The sequence below is a fragment of the Cervus canadensis genome, chromosome 29 (genome assembly GCF_019320065.1).
Source record: "Cervus canadensis isolate Bull #8, Minnesota chromosome 29, ASM1932006v1, whole genome shotgun sequence".
NCBI classification, from domain to species: Eukaryota; Metazoa; Chordata; class Mammalia; order Artiodactyla; family Cervidae; genus Cervus; species Cervus canadensis.
In genome coordinates this window covers 39,713,300-39,735,487 of record NC_057414.1, presented here as the reverse complement: position 1 = coordinate 39,735,487, position 22,188 = coordinate 39,713,300, and the positions used below count along the sequence as shown (strand labels likewise).

The following is a 22,188-nucleotide window of genomic DNA, read 5'->3' as shown; positions in this document are numbered from 1 at the left end:
TGTGTGTGTGTGGGGGGGTCCCCCCTGCGGAAGGGGGGGCGGGGAGTTCCTTGGCAGGAAGGGAAATGGAAGGAAAAGCTGGGCTCCACCCGGGCGGGCGGGCGGGCAGGCGGCCTCAGGGCCCCCAGGGCAGGCGGCGGTAACCCGAGCCCGCTGCTGTGTGGGGCTGGTGTGCGCGTGGGTGGGGCTGACCCCTGGCTACTCCTGGGGGTGGGGTGGGGGGGCAGAGGGTCTCCCCCAGGGGGGCAAGTCTGCGAGCCCCGGGGGCCGGCAGAGGGAAGCGCGCGCCACCCGGGTCCTGACCCCACCCCCCGGAGGTCTAGCCCCGGCCCCCAGGCCCCGCCCCCCGGGCCCTGCCTCCCACCCCAGGGCCAGATGTTCAGCTGGCGGAGGCATCGGCTGGGGGAGGGGTGCTGAGGCCGCAGCCGGCACTACTTCCCTGCCAGCAGCTTCATTGTGTGCGCGAGGAGCGAGCGGCGGCGGAGAGCGGGCGGGCGGGCGAGCGAGCGAGCAGCCCGAGCGCGCCGGGAGAGCGAGCGAGCGAGCGCGCCGGCGAGGGTGCGAGGCGGCGCCCGCGGCTGCGCTCCCCCGCCTCCCGGCAACTCTGCCCCAGCGCCGCGCGCCGTGCGCGCCGTCCCGCCGCCGCCGCCGCCGGCGGCTGCCGTCGCAGGCGGGGGTCTGGTCCGGACAGGGGTCCCCGCCCGGGGAGTGGGGCATCCTGGTGCAGCCGAGAGACGCGGAGCTCGCGGGGAGGGGCGGGGGCGGGCGGCAGTTGCGCCGCAGCGCCCGCTCGCTGAACTGCGTGGGCAGGCGGGCAATTGGGGCTCCAGGGCGCCCCGAGGGCAGGTTGCCCCGACTTCTCCGGGGAGCCCCCAATTTCGTGGGGGCGTACAGAGCGAGCGCGCCGCAGCCGCACCGGACCTTGCGGCTCTTCCCCCGCGTACCCCACTTCTACACAAACTTTTCTGGCTCCCCTCACCTCTGGGGGTCGCGGAGAGTGCCGGGCTGCCCGCTGGGCTTCTGCCCCGCCGGACCCTAGCCACGCTTGACCTCCTGCCTCTCCTAGCCTCAGTGGCGACCCCTCCAGGCCGGGCCGGGCACGGCACTCCGGGCGAGCGCGGCAACCACCGCGGCTCTGCGAAGGCTCCCGCGCCCCCCGGGGCAGCTGGGCGGGGGTGATGCCCTCGGTGATGGAGAAACCGAGCGCGGGCTCCGGGATCCTGTCCCGCAGCCGGGCCAAGACGGCGCCCAACGGCGGACAGCCGCACTCGGAGGATGACAGCAGCGAGGAGGAGCACTCGCACGGTGAGCCCGGCAGCCTGGGGTTAAAGGCGCACCGGCCGGGTGGGGGGGGGGGCGCCGCGGCGCGGGGGAGAGTTGCCGGCCCCAGGGGTACTATTAGGCATGGTTCCTGCCCTCCCTGAATCGGAGCCTCTGCCTTGCTGCCCCCAAGCCGGCACGGGGAATCTGGAGGCTGGGCCCCTAGCTGCCGGGGAGGCGGTCCTGCCTGCCCCCTCCCTGCCCTCCGTCCCCGAGGTACTCAGGCGTCACTCCCTTTCACAGCTTAGGCTCCTCATACCTTACCACCTTGCAGGGGACTGAGGTCTGGCCGGGGCAGGAGCTGGAAAGACACCTCCACACCAAGCCGTGAGGCTCATGTGGTGGGGAGGAGCCTTGGATTCCCTGCAGGGCTGTGGTCCAGGTCTAGGGGCAGCCCTCCAACCCCCCTCTCCCCCCCACCAAGTCAGAACAAAGGGCTCTGCTGGGCCTGGGCTTTAAAACTGGCCCCTATTCTCCCCCCCCAGCCCCCCCCCGCCCAGGGCTATGGCTGGGCAAGTCTCTCCCTTTTCCAGTTGCTTCTGTAACTGAGGGTAACTGAGAAGATGGTCAGGGAAAAGTGAGCCTCCTGAAAGGTGGGGGCCCTGGGTGGTCAGGAAGGAGAACTCCAGGCCAGCCACCTCCCCCGCCACATCCTCCCGCCCTCCCTCCCTGGAGTCCTGACTGCCTCCCCCTGGCTCCACAGACAGCATGATCCGCGTTGGAACCAATTACCAGGCCGTAATTCCGGAGTGCAAGCCTGGTGAGTGGCAGGACTGTGAAGGGAGGGGACTTGAGGGCCCGTGGCTTGGCCCTGAGCCCCTGAGCCCCACCTGGGGGAGCCCTTGACTGGCGCCCACTGGTGGGGCAGGCAGGGGTGGGTGGCCGGCCCTGTGGCATGGTTAGTTTTCCTGCTCGGCCTTCCTGTCTGGTTCTCTACTCCTCCTTCCCCTCGGGCCTCACCTACAGGTCTCACTCTGCCGCCCTCTGGCCATGGGTCCAGGCCAGGGCCAGCTGGGTGATGGTGTCCTTTGCCTTTCAGAGAGCCCCGCACGCTACAGTAACAAGGAGCTGAAGGGGATGTTGGTGTGGTCCCCCAACCACTGTGTGTCAGATGCCAAGCGTGAGTGGGGTGGGACCCTGGGTTCATGTCTACCCTTGGGAGCTGGGGGCCTGGTTCTCCTGTCAGCTGCCGGCCGGCTCTTCTCAGAAGTGGGCTAGAGGCCGAGACATGTGGGTTCAACCCCTGCCCTGGGGCTCAGGGTCAGGGGCCTAGTCCCTGGGGGCATACCCCTGTCTGGACAGGCCTGGGTTAGGAGTTGTAACCCCTCCTCCAAGAGCTGGCTCCTCCTGCCCCTGCAGTTGACAAGTACATTGCGATGGCCAAGGAGAAGCACGGTTACAACATCGAGCAGGTGAGCCTCGGCCCCGCAGGGATTCGGGGAGGAGACAGCACGGTGCTGGGGGCAGCTGAGCCTGAGTCCTTCTCTCTCCTGGGCCAGGCACTGGGCATGCTCCTGTGGCATAAACACGACGTAGAGAAGTCGCTGGCTGACCTGGCCAACTTCACCCCATTCCCGGATGAGTGGACGGTAGAGGACAAAGTGCTGTTTGAACAGGCCTTTGGCTTCCATGGCAAGTGCTTTCAGCGGATCCAGCAGATGGTAAAGCCCTCCACCCCTGTCGGCGTTCCTTGGCCGCTTCTTTCTGATAAGCCTTCCCGGGGCCTGGAGTCTTAAGTGGGCTCCAGCCTTTGGCGTTGCCCCCTGCCCCCAGCTGCCTGACAAGCTGATTCCCAGCCTGGTGAAGTATTACTACTCTTGGAAGAAGACCCGCAGCCGGACCAGTGTGATGGACAGACAGGCTCGGCGGCTTGGGGGCCGAAAGGACAAGGAAGACAGGTGGGGGCCTGGGGAAGCTGTGGGTGGGGGTAAGTGGCGGTCCTGCAGGCCCTAGCCCCTGCCTCACCCGCTCCTTGGCCCCCGTGTAAGCAGCGATGAGCTTGAAGAGGGACGAGGAGCCGTTAGTGAGGGGGAGCCGGACGCTGGAGACCCCAAGAGAGAGGTGAGGGGGCAGAGCTCTGCTGGCCCGCCCGCTGGCCCACCTTCTCCTTGGGCTCTGCACTGCCCACCTCCTCTCCTTTCCCTGGCAGCCTCTGCCCTCTCGGCCCCTGAATGCCCGCCCGGGCCCAGGAAAGAAGGAGGCCCAGGGCTCCCAGTACCGCCATCATCCGCTGAGAACTCGGAGGCGCCCGCCCAAAGGCATGTACCTGAGCCCCGAGGGCCTCACCGCAGTGTCGGGGAGCCCGGACCTTGCCAACCTCACGCTTCGAGGTCTTGACTCCCAGCTCATCTCCCTCAAGCGCCAGGTAGGGCCCAGGGAAAGGAGCTGTGAGAGGGGACAGTCAGCAGCTGGGAGCTCTTGACTGGGGCAGCTGAGCTGTTAGGGAGGTTGTGTGGTTGCCAAGCCTGCATCTTCCCCATTCTCTGGGCTTCTGGGTAACTTGATGTTCTTTTTTGGTCATTAAAAAAAATAACGCTGGTCTTTGAAAAGGGGCGAACCCCAGTGTCTCCCCTACTGGATGGTTGTGAGCGATGAGATGAGGTAGATGGCTGGGTGAGGGTTGCTATTGATGGCCTCCTGGCGTGGAGTTTGATGGCCCTCCCTTGACTTACCTTCCCAGGTGCAAAGCATGAAGCAGACCAATAGCAGCCTCCGCCAAGCCCTGGAGGGCGGCATTGATCCACTCCGCCCCCCTGAGGTGAGGCTGCTCTTCCAAGTTCAGGGGGAGGAGCTGGACTCTGGCTGGCGGCAGAGCAGGAAAGGGGAGTTTGGTTTGGAGAGCAGGCCCTCTGTTCCCCTATTTTTGAGCCTCAAGGATCCATGCCTTGCTTTGCAGGCCAATACCAAGTTCAACTCCCGCTGGACCACGGATGAGCAGCTCTTGGCTGTACAAGGTGGGTGAGGCTCTGGGGAGAACAGAGGGCCCCAGGAGTGTCTCCTTCCCCCCAGGGAGCTGGGGCAGAGGGGAAGGATCAGGGAAGTAACTAGATCTAAGGCGGTATTCACACTCTGCTGCCCTTTTGACCCTTCCAGCCATCCGTAGGTATGGCAAAGACTTTGGGGCTATTGCAGAGGTGATTGGGAACAAGACTCTGACCCAGGTGAAGACCTTCTTTGTGAGCTACCGGCGCCGCTTCAATCTGGAGGAGGTGCTGCAGGAGTGGGAGGCCGAGCAGGATGGGGCCCCTGGAGCCCCGGTCCCCATGGAGGAGGCTAGGAGAGGGGCTCCCTTGCCAGCCCCAGCCCTAGAGGAAGATGATGAGGTGAGAAGGGGAGAGAGAAATGCTGCAGAGGAGAGAGGAGAGGAACCACCTCCGTCCTTAAAGGCTGGGCTGAGGGCCTGCGCGAACCTGGTTTCTCACCCTTCTGTCTCCCCTCAGGTCCAGATTACATCCGTCTCCACGTCGGGACCCCGATCGGGGCCCCCTGCGCCGCCCCCTCCTCCACCCCCCGCCTCGCTGTCCCAGCCGCCCCCACTGCTGAGGCCACCCTTGCCCACGGCCCCCACCCTGCTTCGCCAGCCACCCCCACTCCAGCAGGGCCGTTTCCTTCAGCCCCGGCTGGCCCCCAACCAGCCGCCGCCACCTCTCATCCGCCCTGCCCTGGCTGCCTCCCGCCACAGTGCCCGCCCTGGCCCTCAGCCCCCACCCACCCTGATTGGAGCCCCTCTGGAGCCTCCAGCACCCTCGCTCTGAGCCCTGAGGCTCTCCACCAACCAGAGGCTCCAGAACCCCTCGGCAGGGCATCCTTGGGGACCTCCGGCTTCACCAAGGACAGAAGGGACTAGAGCTCGCGCCAGGTCTTTTGAGGACCTGGAGCTGCTGCGATGGGCACAGCTGGCCCTGTGGGTTCTGCACATTGTTTCTGGTGGCCAAGCCCGGCCAGGGTCTGGGGCTTTGTGAGCTGGCCTGAGGGTACTTTCTTTTCCTGGCTGGGACTGGAATGGCTGCCTCCTAGGCTGCCAGGGCTTGGCCTTTGGTCCTGCCCTTCGTGTGTAGGGGGTAGTGACCATAGTGTGGGGGCTGGGGGTGAGGACAGTTTAAGGTGTTGGCTGTTCTTCCTCTTTCCCTTCTTGTAGCAATAAGTCTGGGTGAGGTGGGGAGGGCGCTGGAGGGGGAGGTGGGCAGAGAGGTCCCCTGGGGCCAGAGAGGTAGCTCTCCTGTCTTCAGGGGCCGGGTGGGGAGTGCTGAGGAGCTCTGAGGGTGCCCCCCCTGCCCACGAACCTAGAGAAAGGAGGGTTGGGAACATATGCAGACATGGGTTTATTTTTCAATGTTTTTTTAAAAATAAAACCTTCAAGCTCACTGAATCTTCTTTTGGTTTAAGGGTCCCAGGCTGAGTGTCTCTTTTGGGGCCATGGGTCCACCCAGCACTGTCCTTTCCCCAGGCCCCAGACAGAAATCCGTTCTCCCCAGCAAGGCAGGTGGGTTGGGCCGTATCTTGCCCATGGGGCCTGGGTCCCTGCCCAGCTGGGATAAGAAACAGGAGGCGGCAGCTCAGATTCCAAACATTCTCTTTATTACGTGTTTGATCCAGAGGAGAGACTAAGTGCAGGAGGGGGGCTGGGTGGGGAGGGGCCACCTTGCCTGGGAGCCCCCCGGCCACCACCCCCTTTGGGAGCCAAGCCTTGCCCTCCGGGCCCCTGGGAGCACCCGGGCTGTTCCATAGGGCAGGAAGGGGGGAGGGAGAGGGAGCCCTTGGTAGGAGCCGGAGCCCACAGTCAGGGCTTGGGGCGGGAGGGCTGAGGTTGGCAAGGCCCCTTCCTGGGACCCAAGGGCTCGACTTGCCATGGAGCCAGGCCTGGGAGTGGGGTGATGAGTAGGGGTGGAGTCATCATAAATCAAAAAAAAAAAAAATAATAAAATAATAAAATAAAAAATAAAACCCATCACAAAAAAATGTACAACTCAGGTGAGGGTAGAGGCAGCCTCTGTTTAGGACCCCCTCCCCCAATTTCTCAAGAACAGAAACAGCAGAGAAATAAATTAAGGGATGCAGCGGCTGCCACCAGCCAAGCGCCCATAACCAGCCACTCCCACACTGGCTGCGGAGGTCGGCGAGCTGGGAGGCCCTTGGCCTATCTGCCCCCCAGCCCCGTGGAGGGCAGAGGCTCCGGGCCCCGCTGCCCTCTGCAGCCTCGGCCAGGCGGCCCTGGAGGCCCCGGGCAGTGTCTCCTGAGAGGAGGGGCGACAGTGTGAGGAAGAGAAGGCAAGGCCGAGAGATGAGTGGTGAGGGAAGTCACTGCTATGGAACTAGCTGGTGCCCAGATTAATGCCAATGAAGAGGAGCAGCGGGGAGAGGACTGGCGAGGGGGCTGTGCTTTCAGACAAAGGCTCTCCCAGAAAGGAGGATGCCATCGTCCCTATTCCAGAGACTAGCAGCCTGGGCGGCCCCCGGGGGGCCGGGGAGCCCATCTGCCCTGCGGTTCCCTCCCCTCTCCCAGCCCTGGGGTCAGCCCCGCCTTCTACCCAGGAGGGGGTGAGAAGATGGCACAGACTTTTTGAGGAGGGGAACGAAAGTCCCCACAGCAGCTTGTGGAAGGAAATGCCCAGCCTCTGGGGAAGGAGGGGCAGAGGATACAGTGTGGAGGGAGGCCGAGCCCCGCGCCTAGCCTGCCAGCCCCAGGCTGCCGCCAGCACCCCCGCCCCAGCCCCCAGCCGCCCAGGCCTCCAGCCCAGGGGCCTGAGGTCAGGGGAAGGCCACCTCTGGTGGTTTGCTTGGAGGGGAAGGAGGAGAGGAGAGGGGAGAAGCCCAAAGTGGGCCTGGCGGAGGGCCTGACAGGGAACTCCACCACTCTTGCCTGAGAGTGTTCCAGCCCTGAGCCACCCTCCCGGGAAACCCCACAGATCCAGTCTCGACTGTCCCAATGGGGCAGGGAGGAAAGGTGGCCGCTGGGAAATTTTTTTTTTTCTTTTTTCTTTTTGGTAATAAAAAATTTCTTGGTTTAGGCGAAATACTCTGTGCAACCGCAGTACCGAGGGGGAGCCCTGCCCCCCCACCCCTCCCCCCCTTCCTTTGCCTCCTGTGGGAGAGAGGGGGAAGGGGGGCTATCTGGGCAGGGGTAACCGTGGGGAGGGGGAGAGAACCATCTCCCATCCCCACAAACATGGAAGAAAAAACTGAGAAGGGTGGGGAGGGAAGTGCCAGCAGGGGAGACACACCGATCCATCTCTGCAGTCTGACCCGGGCGGGCGGAGCGCCGGCCCCAGCAGCTAAGTCCAGCTGGCCGCCTCCACGCCCCCCACTCCTGGCAGCCTATTAAAGCTTAAGCTCGTTGGCTATTTTGGAGGCAATGTTTTTGAAGGCCATGGAGGTGCCCGATATCCGCTTAAAGCGCACCCCGTTGAGAGACAGCCGCGGCAGCTTGCACACCTCCATCTCCCACTGCACGAAGTCCTCGTGGCCGGGCGTGCCGTGCATGCAGAGCAGCATGTACTTCTCGTGCAGCTCGCTCTGGCAGCTGTTGGCGTCCAGCACCTTGCGGATCTCCCGCATCATCTCGTTGGGCTCCATGGAGCTCGTGGTCTTCATGCTCCACGTGAAGCGCAGCGAGCGGGGCTTGGCCTCCCGGAACTCGTCCTTCTCCTTGTCGTTGCTGCCGCTGCCCACCACGTGCGGTCTGCGGAGAGGGCAGAGGCGGGCGTCAGGCGGGCGCTGCGGTGTCCCACCCACGGGAGCGCCCCCCGGCAGATGGACCCTGAGACCAGAGAGGACGGCGGGAGGGTGCCCCAGAGGCAGCGGTGCTGGAAGAGGGAGCGTTAGAGCTGGCCCGGGGAGCAGAGCGGGGCGAGGAGGGTGGGCAGTCCTGCACCCCCGTCTCTCAGGGCAGAGCGGGGAGAAGAAGCCAGCCCCTGGCCAGGGGTGATGAGGTGACAGCTCCATGCTTTCCTTCCAACAGGAGAGGGCCGGGGAAGAATAGGGAGCACCGCACAGTAGCCCCGAGCAGTTCACAGACTGGACAGAGAGAAGTGGCTGCTTCACGAGAGCTGAGCTTGTCCGTGGGTGGGAGTCTAGCCCCAACCACCCGGCCTGGGGCTCCTGCTTCCAGAATCTACTGAATCTCAGGAGAAGGGCCCACACCTGCTGCGGTGGGGGTGAGGGGTGCTCTGAGGAGAGGGAGGCCCCACGAGGGTGGGGACAGGGCAGAAGCACGGGAGGAGAGCCGTGTGGCAGAAGGAAGAGAGGAGCAGGAGGCTCGTGACGAGCCCGGTGGCCCGCGCAGGGCCGGCGCCGGCTCCAGCCCTCTCACCTGAGCGTCTCCACTCGGTCTTTGCTTTCAGGTTCATTCAGGTTCCTCAAAAAACAGAGCGAGGGAGAGTTTAGTGCTGGGACCTCTGTGAGGGTGGGTCCGGGGAGGTGCCACCGGTGGGTGGGCGGGACCCAAGCCCAGAAGGCCACTTGCCCATCACTGGCAGGCCGTGAGGCTCGGTGGCCCGCAGCCCCTCACGCTGGCCGCGTGACTGTCCCTCTCCAACAGGGAGCCCAGCACGGTGGGGGGGCTGCCCCACCCCACAAGGAGATCCGTGCCAGCGAGGAGGGTGTGGACGTGCGTGCGCTCATGGAGCACACAGCCCACAGCCAGGGCTCTGGGAAGGGGGGTTCCTGCTCTCGGGCCCCAGGGCTGGGTCTCAGAACTGTGGTCCTCTTAGAGGGAAGGGGCGAGGGGATAAATAGAGGCCTCTCTCCGGAGGCTCAAAGGGCTAAGACCTGCTGGGAGTGTGCCTGGGGCTCAGTGCCTGGGGCTGGATGATGGGGGAGAAGGGCCCTGAGGCCTGCTGGAGACAGGCTTGCCTCCCTCTTTCTTTTATAACTCCCCTGCCTGCCAGGCCATCTGCTGATACAGAAGGGAGACGGAGGGCAGGGCAGGGCAGGGCAGACACCTTGGGAGGGTGGGTGGGGAAGAGGTCTGGCCCCGCTGAGCGGCTTCTCCAGCTCCTGGCTGGAAGATGGGTGCCTGGAGCCGGGGAACTGGGGGTGCAGAGGAGAGCAAGGACGGAGGAGAGAAAGAGCAGCAGCAGCACATGTAAAAGGAACACAAAGAGACGACAGACACACGAACGCAAACCAGCGCGCTGCGAGCAGGCGCCTGCGCTGAGCAGGGGAAGGAGCCTGGCTGCTCTCTCGGGCCCCACGTGGCTCCTGCCCGTGGGTGGAGGCACCCTGCAGAGCAGGCCCCCACCGGGGCCCCATGAGTCAACAGCCAGCCATGCACCGAAGAGCTGGGGAGTGGTGGGCGGAAGGGGAAAGCCTGGAGACCCTGTCTCAGCCGTCTGTCAGCCGGGCACCGGCTGCCTGTCAGGTGTCCCCGCCCCAGGGCAGGGCCTGGGCGGCCTAGAGGAACCAGGGCTCCAACCTGCTCCTCAGCTTGGTATGCGGCCCACCCAGGCCTCCAGACAGGACAAAGGCAGGGCTGGAGGCGACAGAGCCAGGAGTGGGCCCAGGAAGGCAGCCGCCTGAGTGCGGGAGGATCTCCCTCTGCTGCCAGGGCACAGGGGTAGGACGTCCCAGCTCCTGGCTCTTGGGAAGCCACAGGCCGTAACTGGAGAACACAGCCCAGAGAGGATGCGGCGCGAGTCGCCCAGAAAAGGCTGGAGGCCTGAGGCCTGCTGGGGTGGGGGAGGGGTGGGCTTGTTCCACGGAGCTGCCAGAAGGGGGTGCTGTGCCCCACTCGAGAGGCAAAGGCTCCTCGGGCCTGAGGCGTCAGGCAGCAGCCTGGACACCCCAGTGTCCCTGCAGGGCCCCTGAAGTCCTGCCATCCCAGAGGACCTGCGGTTCAGGGCACCAGGGAAGAGGAGGCCCAGGAGACCCAGAGTGAGACACCATCCCAGACACACTTCTGACCCAGGTGGAGCTTCTTCAGAGCGCATGCACAGACACGGGAAACGGCCGGAAGAGGAGCCCACCACGTTTGTGACCAAAACCCGGGGCAGGGGACCGGGGGGAGGAGACAATCTTAAAGGGAGAATTCCCCGAAAAGGTCCCCCTTGCTGGGGGACGGGCCCGTCGTTTTCAGAGCCATCTGCCCTCAGTGGGCACACGTGGCCTCATGGGCCACCCTGTCAGAGGCCGTCGCCTTCCCTTTAAGATGGCAGAGAGAGTGCCACACGGACATGGTTAGCAGATGGAGGAGGGCGCAAGAGCCACAGAGGGGCGTTAGTGATGGAGGCAGGGCACGGGACACAGACACACACACAGCGGGCTCAACGCCTACCTTCTGGCAAACCTGAAAGACAGATTTCTAAAAAAACAAACAAAAAAAGACAAAATAAAAAAAGAAATAAAAAAAAAAACCAACAAGACGGTATGTGGATAAGCAGGTGGGGAGTGGGCTTTACAGGTTCAAGGGTCACCCCCACTTTCGGAAGAGCCGCTCAGCGAGACTAGAGTCCCAGACACCCCCATCTGCTCACGCCCCACCCTGCAGCCCCACAGCTGTATCCCGAGGTGGACAGGGGCCCAGCCTGGCTACGCTAGCTGAGTGGGGCAGAGGACAGGAGGAAGGGCAGGCAAACGCACTCTCTCCAGCCTCCTGCTTGCTGGGTCCTGAGCTACGCTAAGATGGCTGAGGAAGCAGGGGGATGGAGACAGGGAGCACCCCACGAGGCGGGACTGCTGGATGCACCTCAAGGAGGAACGCTGTTTCTATGGGTCATCAGGGGCCAGGAGTGAGAAACCTCATGAAGAGGATCTCCACCCTGGCTCCCACACCGGAAAGCGTCAGAGTGCAGCAGGCCGCATGCGAGCCACCCTAGGCCCCCAGCAGTTACTGAATTCGTGGCCTCCATCCTGGCACACCGCCCCGCCTCCCCCCGCCTCCAGCCCAGCAGACAAATATGACTGCGACAGACAAAACCAACTGGGTGGGGAGCAAGGAGGTCAAACGGGGCGAGACAAGAGACCAGGAGAAACTCTCCTTGCCGGCCCAGCCTGGCTCAGGCCTCATGACTTTGCAGCTGCGTCACCAAATATAAGTTTCCATGGGAACCCAGGAGAGAAGAGGGGGGCTTTTATTTTAGCATCTGAGTTCACACTCTCCCAGAGAGGAGGCGGCATCGGCCATCTGCTTGGGCCAGAGAACAAGGGGTGTGTATGAGAAGCTAGGGAGGCCTGAGAGGGATGGACAGGTCTGAGCGCCTCAGGTGCCAACAAGACTCACTTTCTCAGGCTTCCTGAGGCTGCTTCTAACGCCCTAGGGACCTAACCCCAGCTCTAACCCCAGGTGTTCTCATCCCCTCCCCCGGCAGGTGCAGGGCCTGGCCTCAGTCCCTCTGCTGCCCTAGGCCCCCTACTCACCTGCGTACAAACTTGGAGGTGAATTTGCTGAAGATGCTCCCCGAGGCCCCCCGCCGGCCCTGGCTGTTGCCGGAGGGAGAGGCTGGGGTGACACCGTAGGGCAAATTCTGCTGGTCCCGCACCTGCCGGAGCTGTCCAGCGTGGAAGGTGCTTCGACTGGACACACCCCGGGGGAAATTAGTTCGGTCTGGGGCTCCACCACTGCTGCTGATGTTGTGGGCGGAGGGGGAGGCGACAGGGACACGCTGGGGGGCTGTGCTGTGGGAAAAGAGGTGGGGGTGGGGGAAATGCATCAGGGCACAAGAAGGTGGCCCCTGCCAGCGGCTGGAGTGCCTTGGGGTGGGAAAAGGGGAGGGGGAAGCCAGGGCAGAGGGAGGCAGCCATCACAGAGGACACAGAAGGAAGGGATGTGACCACTGAGGACGCCAGTAAGGTGGGGGGAGAGGAGATGGCTTCGGGGAGGGAGGGAGGCAGGGAAGGATACGTGTGTGGAGAGCAGTACAGGCTGCAGAGGAGCGGCTCCCTGGGAGCCAGGCAGACTGGAACCTCCAGGGGACAATGTTGACCAACCCTCAAGGACCGAGTCCCTGTGATGCTGACTGTCCCCGGGTCCTAAGGAAGTCCAGGAAGGCTCAGAACAAAAAGGCTTCCTTCTGGAGCCTTGGGGCGGCTTCGTGCATGTCTGTTCTGAGAGGGAGAACTGGAGGAGAAGAGGGGCGGTAAGCTACTTTTGCTTCCCTCTACTTCCTGGCTGCAGGAGATAGCTGTCTCTTGTGGCTAAGATGACAAGAACAAAGCAGGACCCCCAGGTGGGAAGAAATTGTGGGGGGCGGAGGAGGGGCAGGCTGAGGGCAGCGGTGCATCGGCTGCCCCAGCACACTTGCCTGGGCCGCGGCACCTCACAGTTACTGTCCGTGGGGGGCAGCCCAGTGGCTTTGTTGGGGTGCACGGAGGCCGACATGGATTTCTGGTGCTGGCGGGGCCGGGCCGCAGAGACCGCGGCGGAAGCAGAAGCCGTGGAGGCCCGGGACCCTGGCATGGTTAGGCTAGGAGACAAAAGCAGCGGAGAGGCCTGGGTTAGGGGCGGGTGGGGGCAGAAGGCTTGGTTAGGAAGCAAGGGCAGGGCGGGAAGGGCCAGAGGGGAGCCTCGGCAGGATGCAGGTCACGCCCAGAAGCAGCAACGGGGCACAAGTCAGAGCCCAGGGAGGCAAGGCTGGGGAGCGGAGGGCAGGGCGAGGAGGGCGAGCGGGCCAGAGCCTGGGGAAGGAAACCCAGAGTGCGGGAAGGCCGACAGGAGGCCACTGCCCCCAGGCTGCACCGGTCTCCTAGGAATTCTAAGAACAAGGATGTACTGTTGCCAGAAAGAGCAGGGTGCTGCCAAGGGGAGTTTTCGTTAAGCGCAGAAGACAAGGAGCCAGGAACTCAGCACCGACAGCAAGGCTGGGGGGTTCTGCTCTCACAGGCACAGCGGGGGTCACCCTCATTGTGCACACCCTTCAGGTGGGCGTCTCTGGGTTCTGCCTTGAGCCGGGGTCCCTGGGGCACTGATGCCCAGCACAGCACAGGTGCCATGCCCTGGCTGTGGTCAAGAAGCAAGAAGGCGGCCGAGATGCTCATGGAGTCACACTGGGTACCCCGCCAGAAGCAGTCACGGAGCACAGGGAGGAGACGGGGGGAGAGCAGGGAGGTGCTGGCGTGTGGACGGCTGGACTGGACAGAGCCAGGACGGGACTCCAGGGAGCGGGAGGGGAGGGGTGCTGCTGACAGATGTCACCGCTGGGGGAGCGGCTCTGGGGGGCGCGGCAGGCAGGGCCCAGGCCTCTCACCTGTCTTTGCCATTCTGGATGGAGGCCTGGCCGAGGCTGGCCCTCTCCAGGAGTGGGGAATTCCTGCTTCGGTTTGTGCTGGTGGAGAGGACGCTGTTCTGTGGGGAAGAAGGGGAAGAGCTGTATCACAGAAAACCAAAGTGGTCACAAAACCAGCTCCCTCCTCCCCTTTCTACCATGAGCAGTGGGAGGGTGTGGGGGTTGGAGGGGAGAAAAGATGTTGCTTTGACTCTGGGGGGCAAGGTTTTCTACAGTAAGCACAAGTGGGCCAGGAGGGAAGGTCAGGCAGGCAGCCAAAGGGAGCTGGGCCTGCTTAAGGAAGGAGCTGCTTCGAGAGGACAGGCCCCAGAGCAAGAAGCGGGGTGGGGCTGGCCAGGAGGGAGGAGGGGGCGTGGCTCACCGTGGAGGGCGTGGGGGTGGTCTTCTTCCTCTCCAGGCCGGGCAGGGGGCTGGCAGGCACTTTGGCTGTGCTGCTGGCCTTCCGTCCTGACTCCCGGTCCTCCTCAGGCCGCTTGTTTTCTGCATTGTTGCTCTGAGTCTTCTTAGAGTAGGAATTGGAAGTGGGGATGGCAGGGCCAGCTGGTGGGCCAGAGGGACGGTGGGAACAGTAAGGGCGAGAGCGGCACGCTGAGCACCCACCACGTGCTTCATGCTTCCTATCGCATTGCCAGAAACCCCGTTTCACAGAGTTGGAGGGAAGTACAGTGAGCTGCCCAAGGACATGCTAATAAGGCTGAAGAGGGTCTGAAGCGCCCAGAACCCATCAGGAGAGGGGTGAGCCCCACACCTGCCACTCTCGGAAGCACTCACCCTGGTCGCTGAAGCGCCGCTGCTTGGGGTTGGCGGAGACGCTGCGCTGTACCTTGTGGGAGGGGGAAGGGGCACTGCTATTGGTCAGATCAGCTGAAGGCCGGGGCTTCAAGGTGATGCTGTCGCCCTCCAGCTGCAAGAACACAAGAGGGAGGGATGAAGAGCTGCTTGTGGACGATCCCACCTCCACGCCACAATCCTGCTGGACACAAATCCACCTGGGCTCCCGTGAGACATGCCCACTGCAAGACCAAAGTACATATAGGTAAACACAGAGAAAAATAAGTAGCAACACAGACCCTGACAAAGAGCCAAAGACACACCGACCTCCCCACAAAGACCCCCGCCCTCAGAGAAGGACACGGATACACACATGCGTGCGCGTGAGCATGCAAAAATGAGCATTCAGACTCAAGAGATATCCCCCAATACCTCCCGAGCAGGCTAAGAATCAAGAAAAGGAGTCTGACACCACCAGGGGGACAGGGCGGCCACACGTGCAAGGGGGACACACAGATGGTAAGCAGGACCCGACTCCCACAGAGACCCGTGGGTTCAGGTGCAGACATGGTGACCCAGACAAGCAGAGCAACAATCACGAGGCCTCCAGATGGACAGACATGAGGGATGGACGTATAGGCACCCAGATGCACACTCCCAGACAAGAGCACTAAGCAGAAGCAACACAGACTCAAGGCTCCTATAAGACACAAAGCACCCAGGAATCCCGATACAGAGAGACACAATTCCTGGTATCAATTCCTATATCAATTCCTGATACAGAGAGACACAAAACATGTGGAAACAGATGTCTAGAGGCAACAAAGAACTGACCCAGATGCACTGAGACTCTGTCTAACCAACACAGAGTGAACTAGATATACTCACCGTATGGCAACCCAGACCCAGGCCCGACCCCATCAGCTTTCCTATTGAACCACTGATGGCCATCAGAGAAAGCAAAGGCCAGAGGGGCCTTAGCTCCCCCAGAGGTGGGGCTTAAAATCAGTCAGTAGAGAGCGCAGCTACACAGCTACTGGGAGATGAGGTCTGCCCTCAACAGCTGCTAGAAGCAGGGCTGCTGCTGACAGAGGACGGCACGCGCGAACGGAGCACGCGGGAACGGAGCGGGGCACACACCTCGGAGCTCTTGTAGCCCAGGAGCAGATAGGTGGCCATCACCTCGTTGTACCTCTGGCCCACCAGTGAGTCCTGGATCTCTTCCCGCGTGTAACCCATGGACACCATCAACTCTGCACGGGAGGGCACACGATTAAGGCAGGTCCTGAGTCCCAGGCAGGCTCAACCTCGCTGCCCAGCACAGCCTCACCTGTCCGCCGGGGGTCCTTGTAGTCAGGGAGTGGCTCCACATAAGGCTTTAATTCATCATCTTCGTGACCCACATTCATCCACCGATCTTTCATGATTTGCTGGGGAGCAAAGGGAAGGAGAAGGGCAGAGAGGGAGAACTCAGCCTGGAGGTTTCCTTGGGACCCAGGACCTGGCCAGACGGTCTCAGGCTGCTCACCTCTAAAGTGCCTCTCTTGCTGGGATTGAGAATGAGAAATTTCTTGAGCAGGTTTTCACAGTCTGTGGACATGTAGAACGGAATACGGTATTTCCCCCTCAGTACCCGCTCCCGCAGCTCCTGTAGGAGTGAAATTTAAATCACCCAAGGCCAAGGGTTTAAGAAACCTAACATCCAGGCTCCTGATAGTTTGACTGTCCAGGCAGATAGAAATGAAATATAGTAGGAGGCAGAGGGCCTGGGTCAAGGTCCCTCACTAGAGAGGCGGTGCTGTCAGATACCCCACGCCCTCGGGCTTCAGGAGCCTGAGGCTTGCAATCCTGAGTGCCCTGGAGAGGTGAACAAACATACAATTTATCCCCACCCTCAAGAGAAGAACTGAGATTATTACACTGGGTACATAATGCCTTTTAATAGCTGCTACCTTTTGTAAGCCCTTTGAAGCTCTGGCTCAGGAAACATGTAGAAAAGCAGTGAAGGTGAGAGGACGGGGACAAGACCAGAGGCCAAGAGAAGAAATGAGAATTCAAATGATCTAAGCCTGCACTTCACTCCACCTTGAGGTTCTGTCCATCAAAAGGCAGGGATCCGCTGACCAGTGTGTATAGGATAACTCCCAGGCTCCACACATCCACCTCGGGTCCATCATACTTTTTGCCCTGGAAGAGCTCCGGGGCAGCATAAGGAGGACTGCCACAGAAGGTATCCAGCTTGTTCCCAAAGGTGAATTCATTGCTGAAGCCAAAGTCTGCAATCTTGATGTTCATATCAGCATCCAAGAGCAGGTTTTCTGCCTGGAAGGTAAGAAGGAAAATGTCAGGGCCCAAGTGGACCACACCAAGGCACCGGACAGGAAGGGGCAGAGAATAAACAGGAGTCATCTTCAATCTTACTACTCCAAGTACAGATTGGAGGCAGCCTCCAATCTGTGTGAAGAGGTTGCGCTGGGTTGGAGGAGGGTGGCAAAGGCTGCTCCTCACACAGGGAGCTGTGTGAGGGCTAGGATCTGAAGGCTGAGGGCTGTGAGCTGTGGAAAGCTTCCCTGTCAGGCCTGGGTTAATCGTGGTCATCTGTGAGGACTCAGAGGCCGGGAAGACCCAGAGGTAGTCTCACACACTAACATCTGAGGGACAGAGATGGGAGTGTTCACATCTGCAAAGCAGCTGTGATGAAGCTGTGGGACGGTCAACCCTGTTTCCTCGGCTGGCTGCCAGGCTTGGCAGCACTGGAAGAGGTGAAATGGCAGAGACTCTCCGCTCGCTGGTGGGAATGGGAGCCTAAGTCCAGTCACACAGGCCTGTGTCAGAAGCAGCCCTAGGGGCTTCCTCATCATCTCCAAAAAAATTACAGGCTAGAGCTTCCCTGAACATCAGGGTGTCACGGTTCTGTCACTGTTCAGAGGTGAACGAGCCAGCCCTCCTCAAAGACACGGAGACGAGAGCATGCCTTACCTTCAGGTCTCTATGAACAATAAACTTCTGGTGACAGTACTGCACAGCAGACACTATCTGAAAGGAAGGAAGCGGCGTCAGCCCGGAGGCACCCGAAGGTGGGCCACGCGGGCTGGCGGAGCTGCCATCCCGTGACCGACTTCCAGTCTGCCACATGGATAAGCAAAGCCCAAAGGACCCTCCGAGGCTGCTGAGAGACGGGCAGCTACTCCCTGTGTGCCGACCCCCCGGAGCAGAGGTTGGGCCCACAGTCCAGGGAGGGAGTCACACCCACCTGGCGGAATTTGGCCCGAGCCTCTTTTTCTTTCATCCTGCCATGAGCCACTAGGTAATCAAACACCTCTCCTGCAAGTGACAGGAGTGGGGTCTACATCAGAGCTGGCAGGGGCTGGGGAAGGCAGGGACACAGGAGGAAGAGGCAATTCCATACCTACCTCCACTGGCGTACTCCATGACCAGGTAGAGCGTTTTCTCAGTCTCGATCACTTCAAATAACTTAACTGCGAGAGGAAAGGCCAAGCTCTGAGTCAGAACAGCTGCAGGGGCCACATGTCAAGCCCCGGCATGCACAGGGGCATCCTCAGAACAAACGTTTCCCCCCCTCCCGAGGACAAGCTCCCCTCGTGGCAGCCACACCGCTATGGACAGCCCTGAGCGCCAGGGGCAGAGCCGGACGGCACTGTGCCTCAGGTGCCCCTCAGGGAGGAGGACTATGTGTGGGAACTGGAGGCGCGCAGTGGAGGAGGGAGAGGAACGACGACGGTCCTCACCTATGTTGGGATGGTTCAGAACCTTCATTATTCTTACTTCACGGAAGAGCTGGAAAATAAAATAGCAGCACGGGTCATGCCTGCTCAGCTTGCTCCCCTCAGGTCCCCTCCAAACAGATCCATTGCTAGGATGCTTTTTCGGAAGGAGCAAACAGGCAGGGTGAAGAAACAGTGTGGCAGTCCAGATCCTCCCTGCCCGTCCCCAAGGGCTGAGAAGGGCCCGAGGGGGAGGAGGAGAGCAAGAAGGGTCAGCGCGAGGCCAGCTGGGCTCTCCCAACCTGCACCCTCAGGGGCAGCATCTGGACGAGCCAGCTGCTCCCTCAGGGGCTCTCTACTCAGATCCAGCCCCCCCACAGCAGACGGTTTTGGCTGGGTGCCTCCCAAGGAGGGAGCGTGAGCCCATGGACATGAATATTTAGAACCTGAGCTGCTTCCACGGTTCACAGACAAAGCAGACTCCAGCGTGGTCTGTGTGAAGGGGCAGGGAGCTCGGAAGGGGGACCCCACCATCTTCTGACTTACAGAAGTCAGAGGGCTCAGCACTTGTGGGCGCGCCTCTTTCTCCTGGGCCTCGGGGTGGTGACAGAAGAAGCCACTCCTATATATAGCTGATGCCAATTTTAATCAAATCCACCTACACACACTCACGCTCTCTTTGTGAAACAAAATCAGGGACTCCAAACCATATATTTCCATAAAGAAAAATGACAGAAATGAACCCCATCCCCTCTGCGGGGGCCAGAAAATTGGGGGTGGGGTTTTGGTAACTTCTAAGCCTTCCCACTTGCACAAGGAGCAGAACTAGCTGTGTTGTGTTTTGGTGTTTTTTTTTTTTTTTTTTGAGGGGAGGTATGGAGACCTAATTCATGCTATATTTTATGGGGAGAAAGTGAACCTATCTTTTTTTCCCTTTAATGAAGTCCCAGAGCTTTCCTGAGCTGGAAAGGAAATGGGAGACAGGTTTCCCAACCCTTGAGAACCTGATTCTGACCTTCACTCCCTTTTCCTGTTAGAGCCCAGGTTTTTCACTGCTTTCTTCCCTAGCCCAGGAGATATAGTGGGTGAAGAGGCAAAAAGTCCTGGACACCACCTCAGGGCAGTAGTGGGAGCAGCACTGAAAGGGGCCTGAAGGCAGCTGCCAGGGTTCCTCCCCTGAGGTCACTCGCTGCACCTGCAAAGAGTGCCCTCCTAGGACAGCATGGAGTTTTCTGAGCTTGGTTAGAGCCCTAAAGAGGCCAGCTTCTTCAAGGTGTGTCGTTCAGGGGTTGCTGCTGGGATCAAATTTAAACAGAGTGATTTGGCCAGAATCAGTCTGGCCTTGGCCACGGAGTGTGTTAACAGGTGACATTTGTCTGGGGCTGGTGTCTCCCAGCCAGGCAGAAGAGGCAGGGAGGAGAGACAGGTGGGAAATAGGACGGACGAGCTGACGCTGGGAGGCTGAGACACTCCAAAGACCAAATGGCCCACACCAAGTTGGCTTCTGCTCTGTGGGGTCCAAGCCAACGTGTCAAGAGTAGCCCTCTTTCCCTTCCTTCCGGAAAGCTCCCAGCAGGGAAGCCCTGGTGATGACAGCCACGTTTCCTTTGACTCAAAGAACCTTGAGGGGATCCCAGGGGTAACAAAGACAATGGGAAACACCTTGGCACCTCAGCCCACACTGATTCTCTGAGTGTCTCTCTCAGTAACAACTCCCAACCCCGAGCCCCAAGTTTCCCAATCTCACTGTCGTCGGCTCAGATAGCATGAGGTTATACCCTCTCCTAATCCAAGTAACACAATATGCTCATGAAAAGGAAAGCTCAATCTGCCATGAGATGAAAAGATCCGGGTCAGTCAAGGTCAGAAAATCTGAGCCAGGGTCATCTGGAGAATGAGGAAATCTGACGGACCTGAAAAGGGGCCACTTTTTGGGAGCCCAATGGGAGATTTCTTCCTTCCCCTAACTGCCTGAGCCCAGGGCGGGCGGAGAGGGCTGTTTCCAGCTCTACACTCACCAGTCACTGGTAAGCTGTCCCTCCTCTGCAAATGAAAGCCTTCTTTCCTCGCTCCTACGTATGTGGTGCCACCTGGAGGGTTCCCTGACCAGTTAGTAAGACCTCAGTTTCCACTTAAGTCAAGGGAAGCAAAAGTTTCACCTTGCAAAGACTACATGCAAACGACTTTGCAACTGTTAGTCAGGAGGAGCCTAAAAGTGAGAAGGAAAACTGGGAGTACCTGTCCTTAATCTGCACGTACTATCAGAGGCTTGAAACTGGAGTTCAGTTTCTAAAAACCCCAGCCCTCCATTCCCGTTCTCTGAAATGGAGCTTGCCCAGGATCCAGGGACAGGTTCTTTGCCTCCTCTTACCCCTGTACCTTGAAGCCACTCCCCTGGATCATTCCCGATGTTGAAGCAACTGCTTGTGTTTTGGGTAATGGCTGTATACATGTGTTTCTGCATACAGGCTGGTCACAAGCCAGAAAATAACAAGATGCAGGAAGTAGGTCAGACAGGTAGGCCGAGGGGCTGGGAAAGGGCAGAAAGACTTCTAGCAAGCCAGTGTCTGAGGCCAGGAAGCCCAAGCAGGAGAAGTCAGCACACAGGATCCAACAAAAGCCTGAAGATAGCAGAGCCATGGAGAGGGATAGTGGGAACAACAAAATAACTGGAGAATCTGAACTAGATGTTCAAGTGTCTTTGTGTGTGCTCAAAAATGTCTGACTCTTTGGGATCCCACAGACTGTGGCCTGCCAGGCTCCTCTGTCATGGAATTTCCCAGGCAAGAATACTGGAGTGGATTGCCATTTCCTCCTCCAGGGGATCTTCCCGACCCAGGGATTGAACCAGCATTTCCTACACTGTGCCACCTGGGAAGCCCAGGGGTTCAAGAGGAGGTCCAAATGGGATCAGCAGGTGAGTGACTCCTGACAGAGGTTTAGAAAGGGACAGGATGTACTGTGAGCTTACTTTCTGGAGGCTGGAGGAATTCAGCTGAGTCTTGTCAATGATCTTTACAGCTACCTGCACAAGAGACAAAAAAGCGCAAGATTATCTCTTTGACCAGGCTAAGATCAGGATTCAAATCTACTTCTTCCTTTACATTTCCACCTTCTTCTGGCCCTATCCCTCTGTGCATCCCTCTCTTTTCAGATCTCATTTCTGCCTGATAAACAGAAGGCTGCCTTGGGGAGTAGCCCTACCACTACTGCTGGGGTGTCAACAGTGGGAGATGCTGCCGTGGCCCCAGGCCCAGCGCTCACCTCTTTCCCAGTCAGGATATGCCGAGCCAGCTTCACCTTGGCGAAGTTACCCTTGCCGATGGTCTTGAGGAGCCGGTAGTTGCCGATATGGGGCTGCTCGTCAGCAGAGGTGGCCGAGTTGCGGCCCCGCAGCATGTTGGACTTACTGCTGGGCTTGGAGTCAAGGTGTCCCAAGGGGGGCTGCTGGGTAGAAACATGCACACCTTGAAGTGTGCCACCCTTCAGTTCCCCATACCCTGGCCCTTAGCTCTCTGCAAAAAATTGTAAGAGGCTAGGGTATGGGGGCAGATGCCAGGAGGCTGGGAGGCATGCAGAGAGAAAGTCACAAGGCAGGGGAGTAACAGGAGAGGGAAAGCGAGCCCCGCTTCACTCCAAAGGAGCACAGCCTGGGTCTAGGGTCAATATCCTACTACGAGCCGTCCCATCACTGGCCCCACTCTCTGGCCATACATCCCCCATGAACAACCCAACAGTTCCTCCTCCTCGTGTGGGAAGCGCCGTCTACTGCCCTCCCTGTTGCCTGTTCACACTTTGATCAGGCCACAACTCAAGAGCCGCAGGGGCAACGTGATCAGAATTACTGCAAAGCACTCATCACCCAGTACTTTAAATTTATCTTTACTGCGTATGACTTCATGTTGATTTGTTGTCTATCTGGTAAGAATGGAAGCTCATGAGGGCAGGCACGTATCGTTTATTCACTGATACAACCCAGCACCCTACGTAGACTGGATTATGGTAGATGCTCAATGAACACTTGTGCAATGAAAACATGGAATGATGGTCTGCTGATGGTCTCCTTCGATATCCCCTAGCTCATATAAGAGTGTGAGGAAGCAAAAATGACAACAGTTGGCACCAACAGGCATATACACATAACACAAAAAAGG

The 22,188-nt window shown here is 60.1% G+C and overlaps 2 protein-coding genes across 15 annotated transcripts in view; one reads left to right on the top strand and one right to left on the bottom strand.

The window, feature by feature from the left end:
- The first annotated feature begins 1,172 nt into the window (after positions 1 to 1,172).
- RCOR2 (REST corepressor 2) lies at positions 1,173 to 5,684 on the top strand. Of its 2 annotated transcripts, XM_043451228.1 has the most exons (12): positions 1,173 to 1,305; positions 2,024 to 2,080; positions 2,360 to 2,440; positions 2,680 to 2,732; positions 2,820 to 2,981; positions 3,094 to 3,218; positions 3,312 to 3,381; positions 3,470 to 3,685; positions 4,001 to 4,078; positions 4,217 to 4,274; positions 4,414 to 4,643; positions 4,761 to 5,684. In XM_043451228.1, the coding sequence occupies exons 1-12, from the start codon at positions 1,179 to 1,181 to the stop codon at positions 5,073 to 5,075; spliced, it is 1,572 nt and encodes a 523-aa protein (XP_043307163.1). In that variant the 5' UTR covers positions 1,173 to 1,178; the 3' UTR covers positions 5,076 to 5,684. The 2 variants fall into 2 exon arrangements, with proteins under 2 accessions (XP_043307163.1, XP_043307164.1); XM_043451229.1 differs by lacking the exon at positions 4,414 to 4,643.
- Positions 5,685 to 5,876: 192 nt separating this feature from the next.
- MARK2 (microtubule affinity regulating kinase 2) overlaps positions 5,877 to 22,188 on the bottom strand; it is a 55,055-nt gene continuing 38,743 nt past the window's right edge. For 3 of the 13 annotated variants that reach the window (XM_043451215.1, XM_043451220.1, XM_043451219.1), the window contains exons 2-19: positions 21,299 to 21,478; positions 21,006 to 21,059; positions 18,059 to 18,107; positions 17,723 to 17,788; positions 17,563 to 17,633; positions 17,289 to 17,345; positions 16,395 to 16,631; positions 15,838 to 15,957; positions 15,640 to 15,739; positions 15,450 to 15,562; positions 14,310 to 14,442; positions 13,900 to 14,078; positions 13,500 to 13,597; positions 12,558 to 12,719; positions 11,674 to 11,931; positions 10,592 to 10,618; positions 8,630 to 8,674; positions 5,877 to 7,999 (exon numbers count right to left, since the gene is read on the bottom strand). In XM_043451215.1, the coding sequence (XP_043307150.1) occupies positions 7,639 to 7,999; positions 8,630 to 8,674; positions 10,592 to 10,618; positions 11,674 to 11,931; positions 12,558 to 12,719; positions 13,500 to 13,597; positions 13,900 to 14,078; positions 14,310 to 14,442; positions 15,450 to 15,562; positions 15,640 to 15,739; positions 15,838 to 15,957; positions 16,395 to 16,631; positions 17,289 to 17,345; positions 17,563 to 17,633; positions 17,723 to 17,788; positions 18,059 to 18,107; positions 21,006 to 21,059; positions 21,299 to 21,478 (2,310 nt within the window). In that variant the 3' untranslated portion in view covers positions 5,877 to 7,638. Of the gene's footprint in view, positions 8,000 to 8,629; positions 8,675 to 10,591; positions 10,619 to 11,673; positions 11,932 to 12,557; positions 12,720 to 13,499; positions 13,598 to 13,899; positions 14,079 to 14,309; positions 14,443 to 15,449; positions 15,563 to 15,639; positions 15,740 to 15,837; positions 15,958 to 16,394; positions 16,632 to 17,288; positions 17,346 to 17,562; positions 17,634 to 17,722; positions 17,789 to 18,058; positions 18,108 to 21,005; positions 21,060 to 21,298; positions 21,482 to 22,188 lie in introns of all 13 variants that reach the window. The other 10 variants (XM_043451214.1, XM_043451217.1, XM_043451221.1 and 7 more) reach the window with 10 other exon arrangements.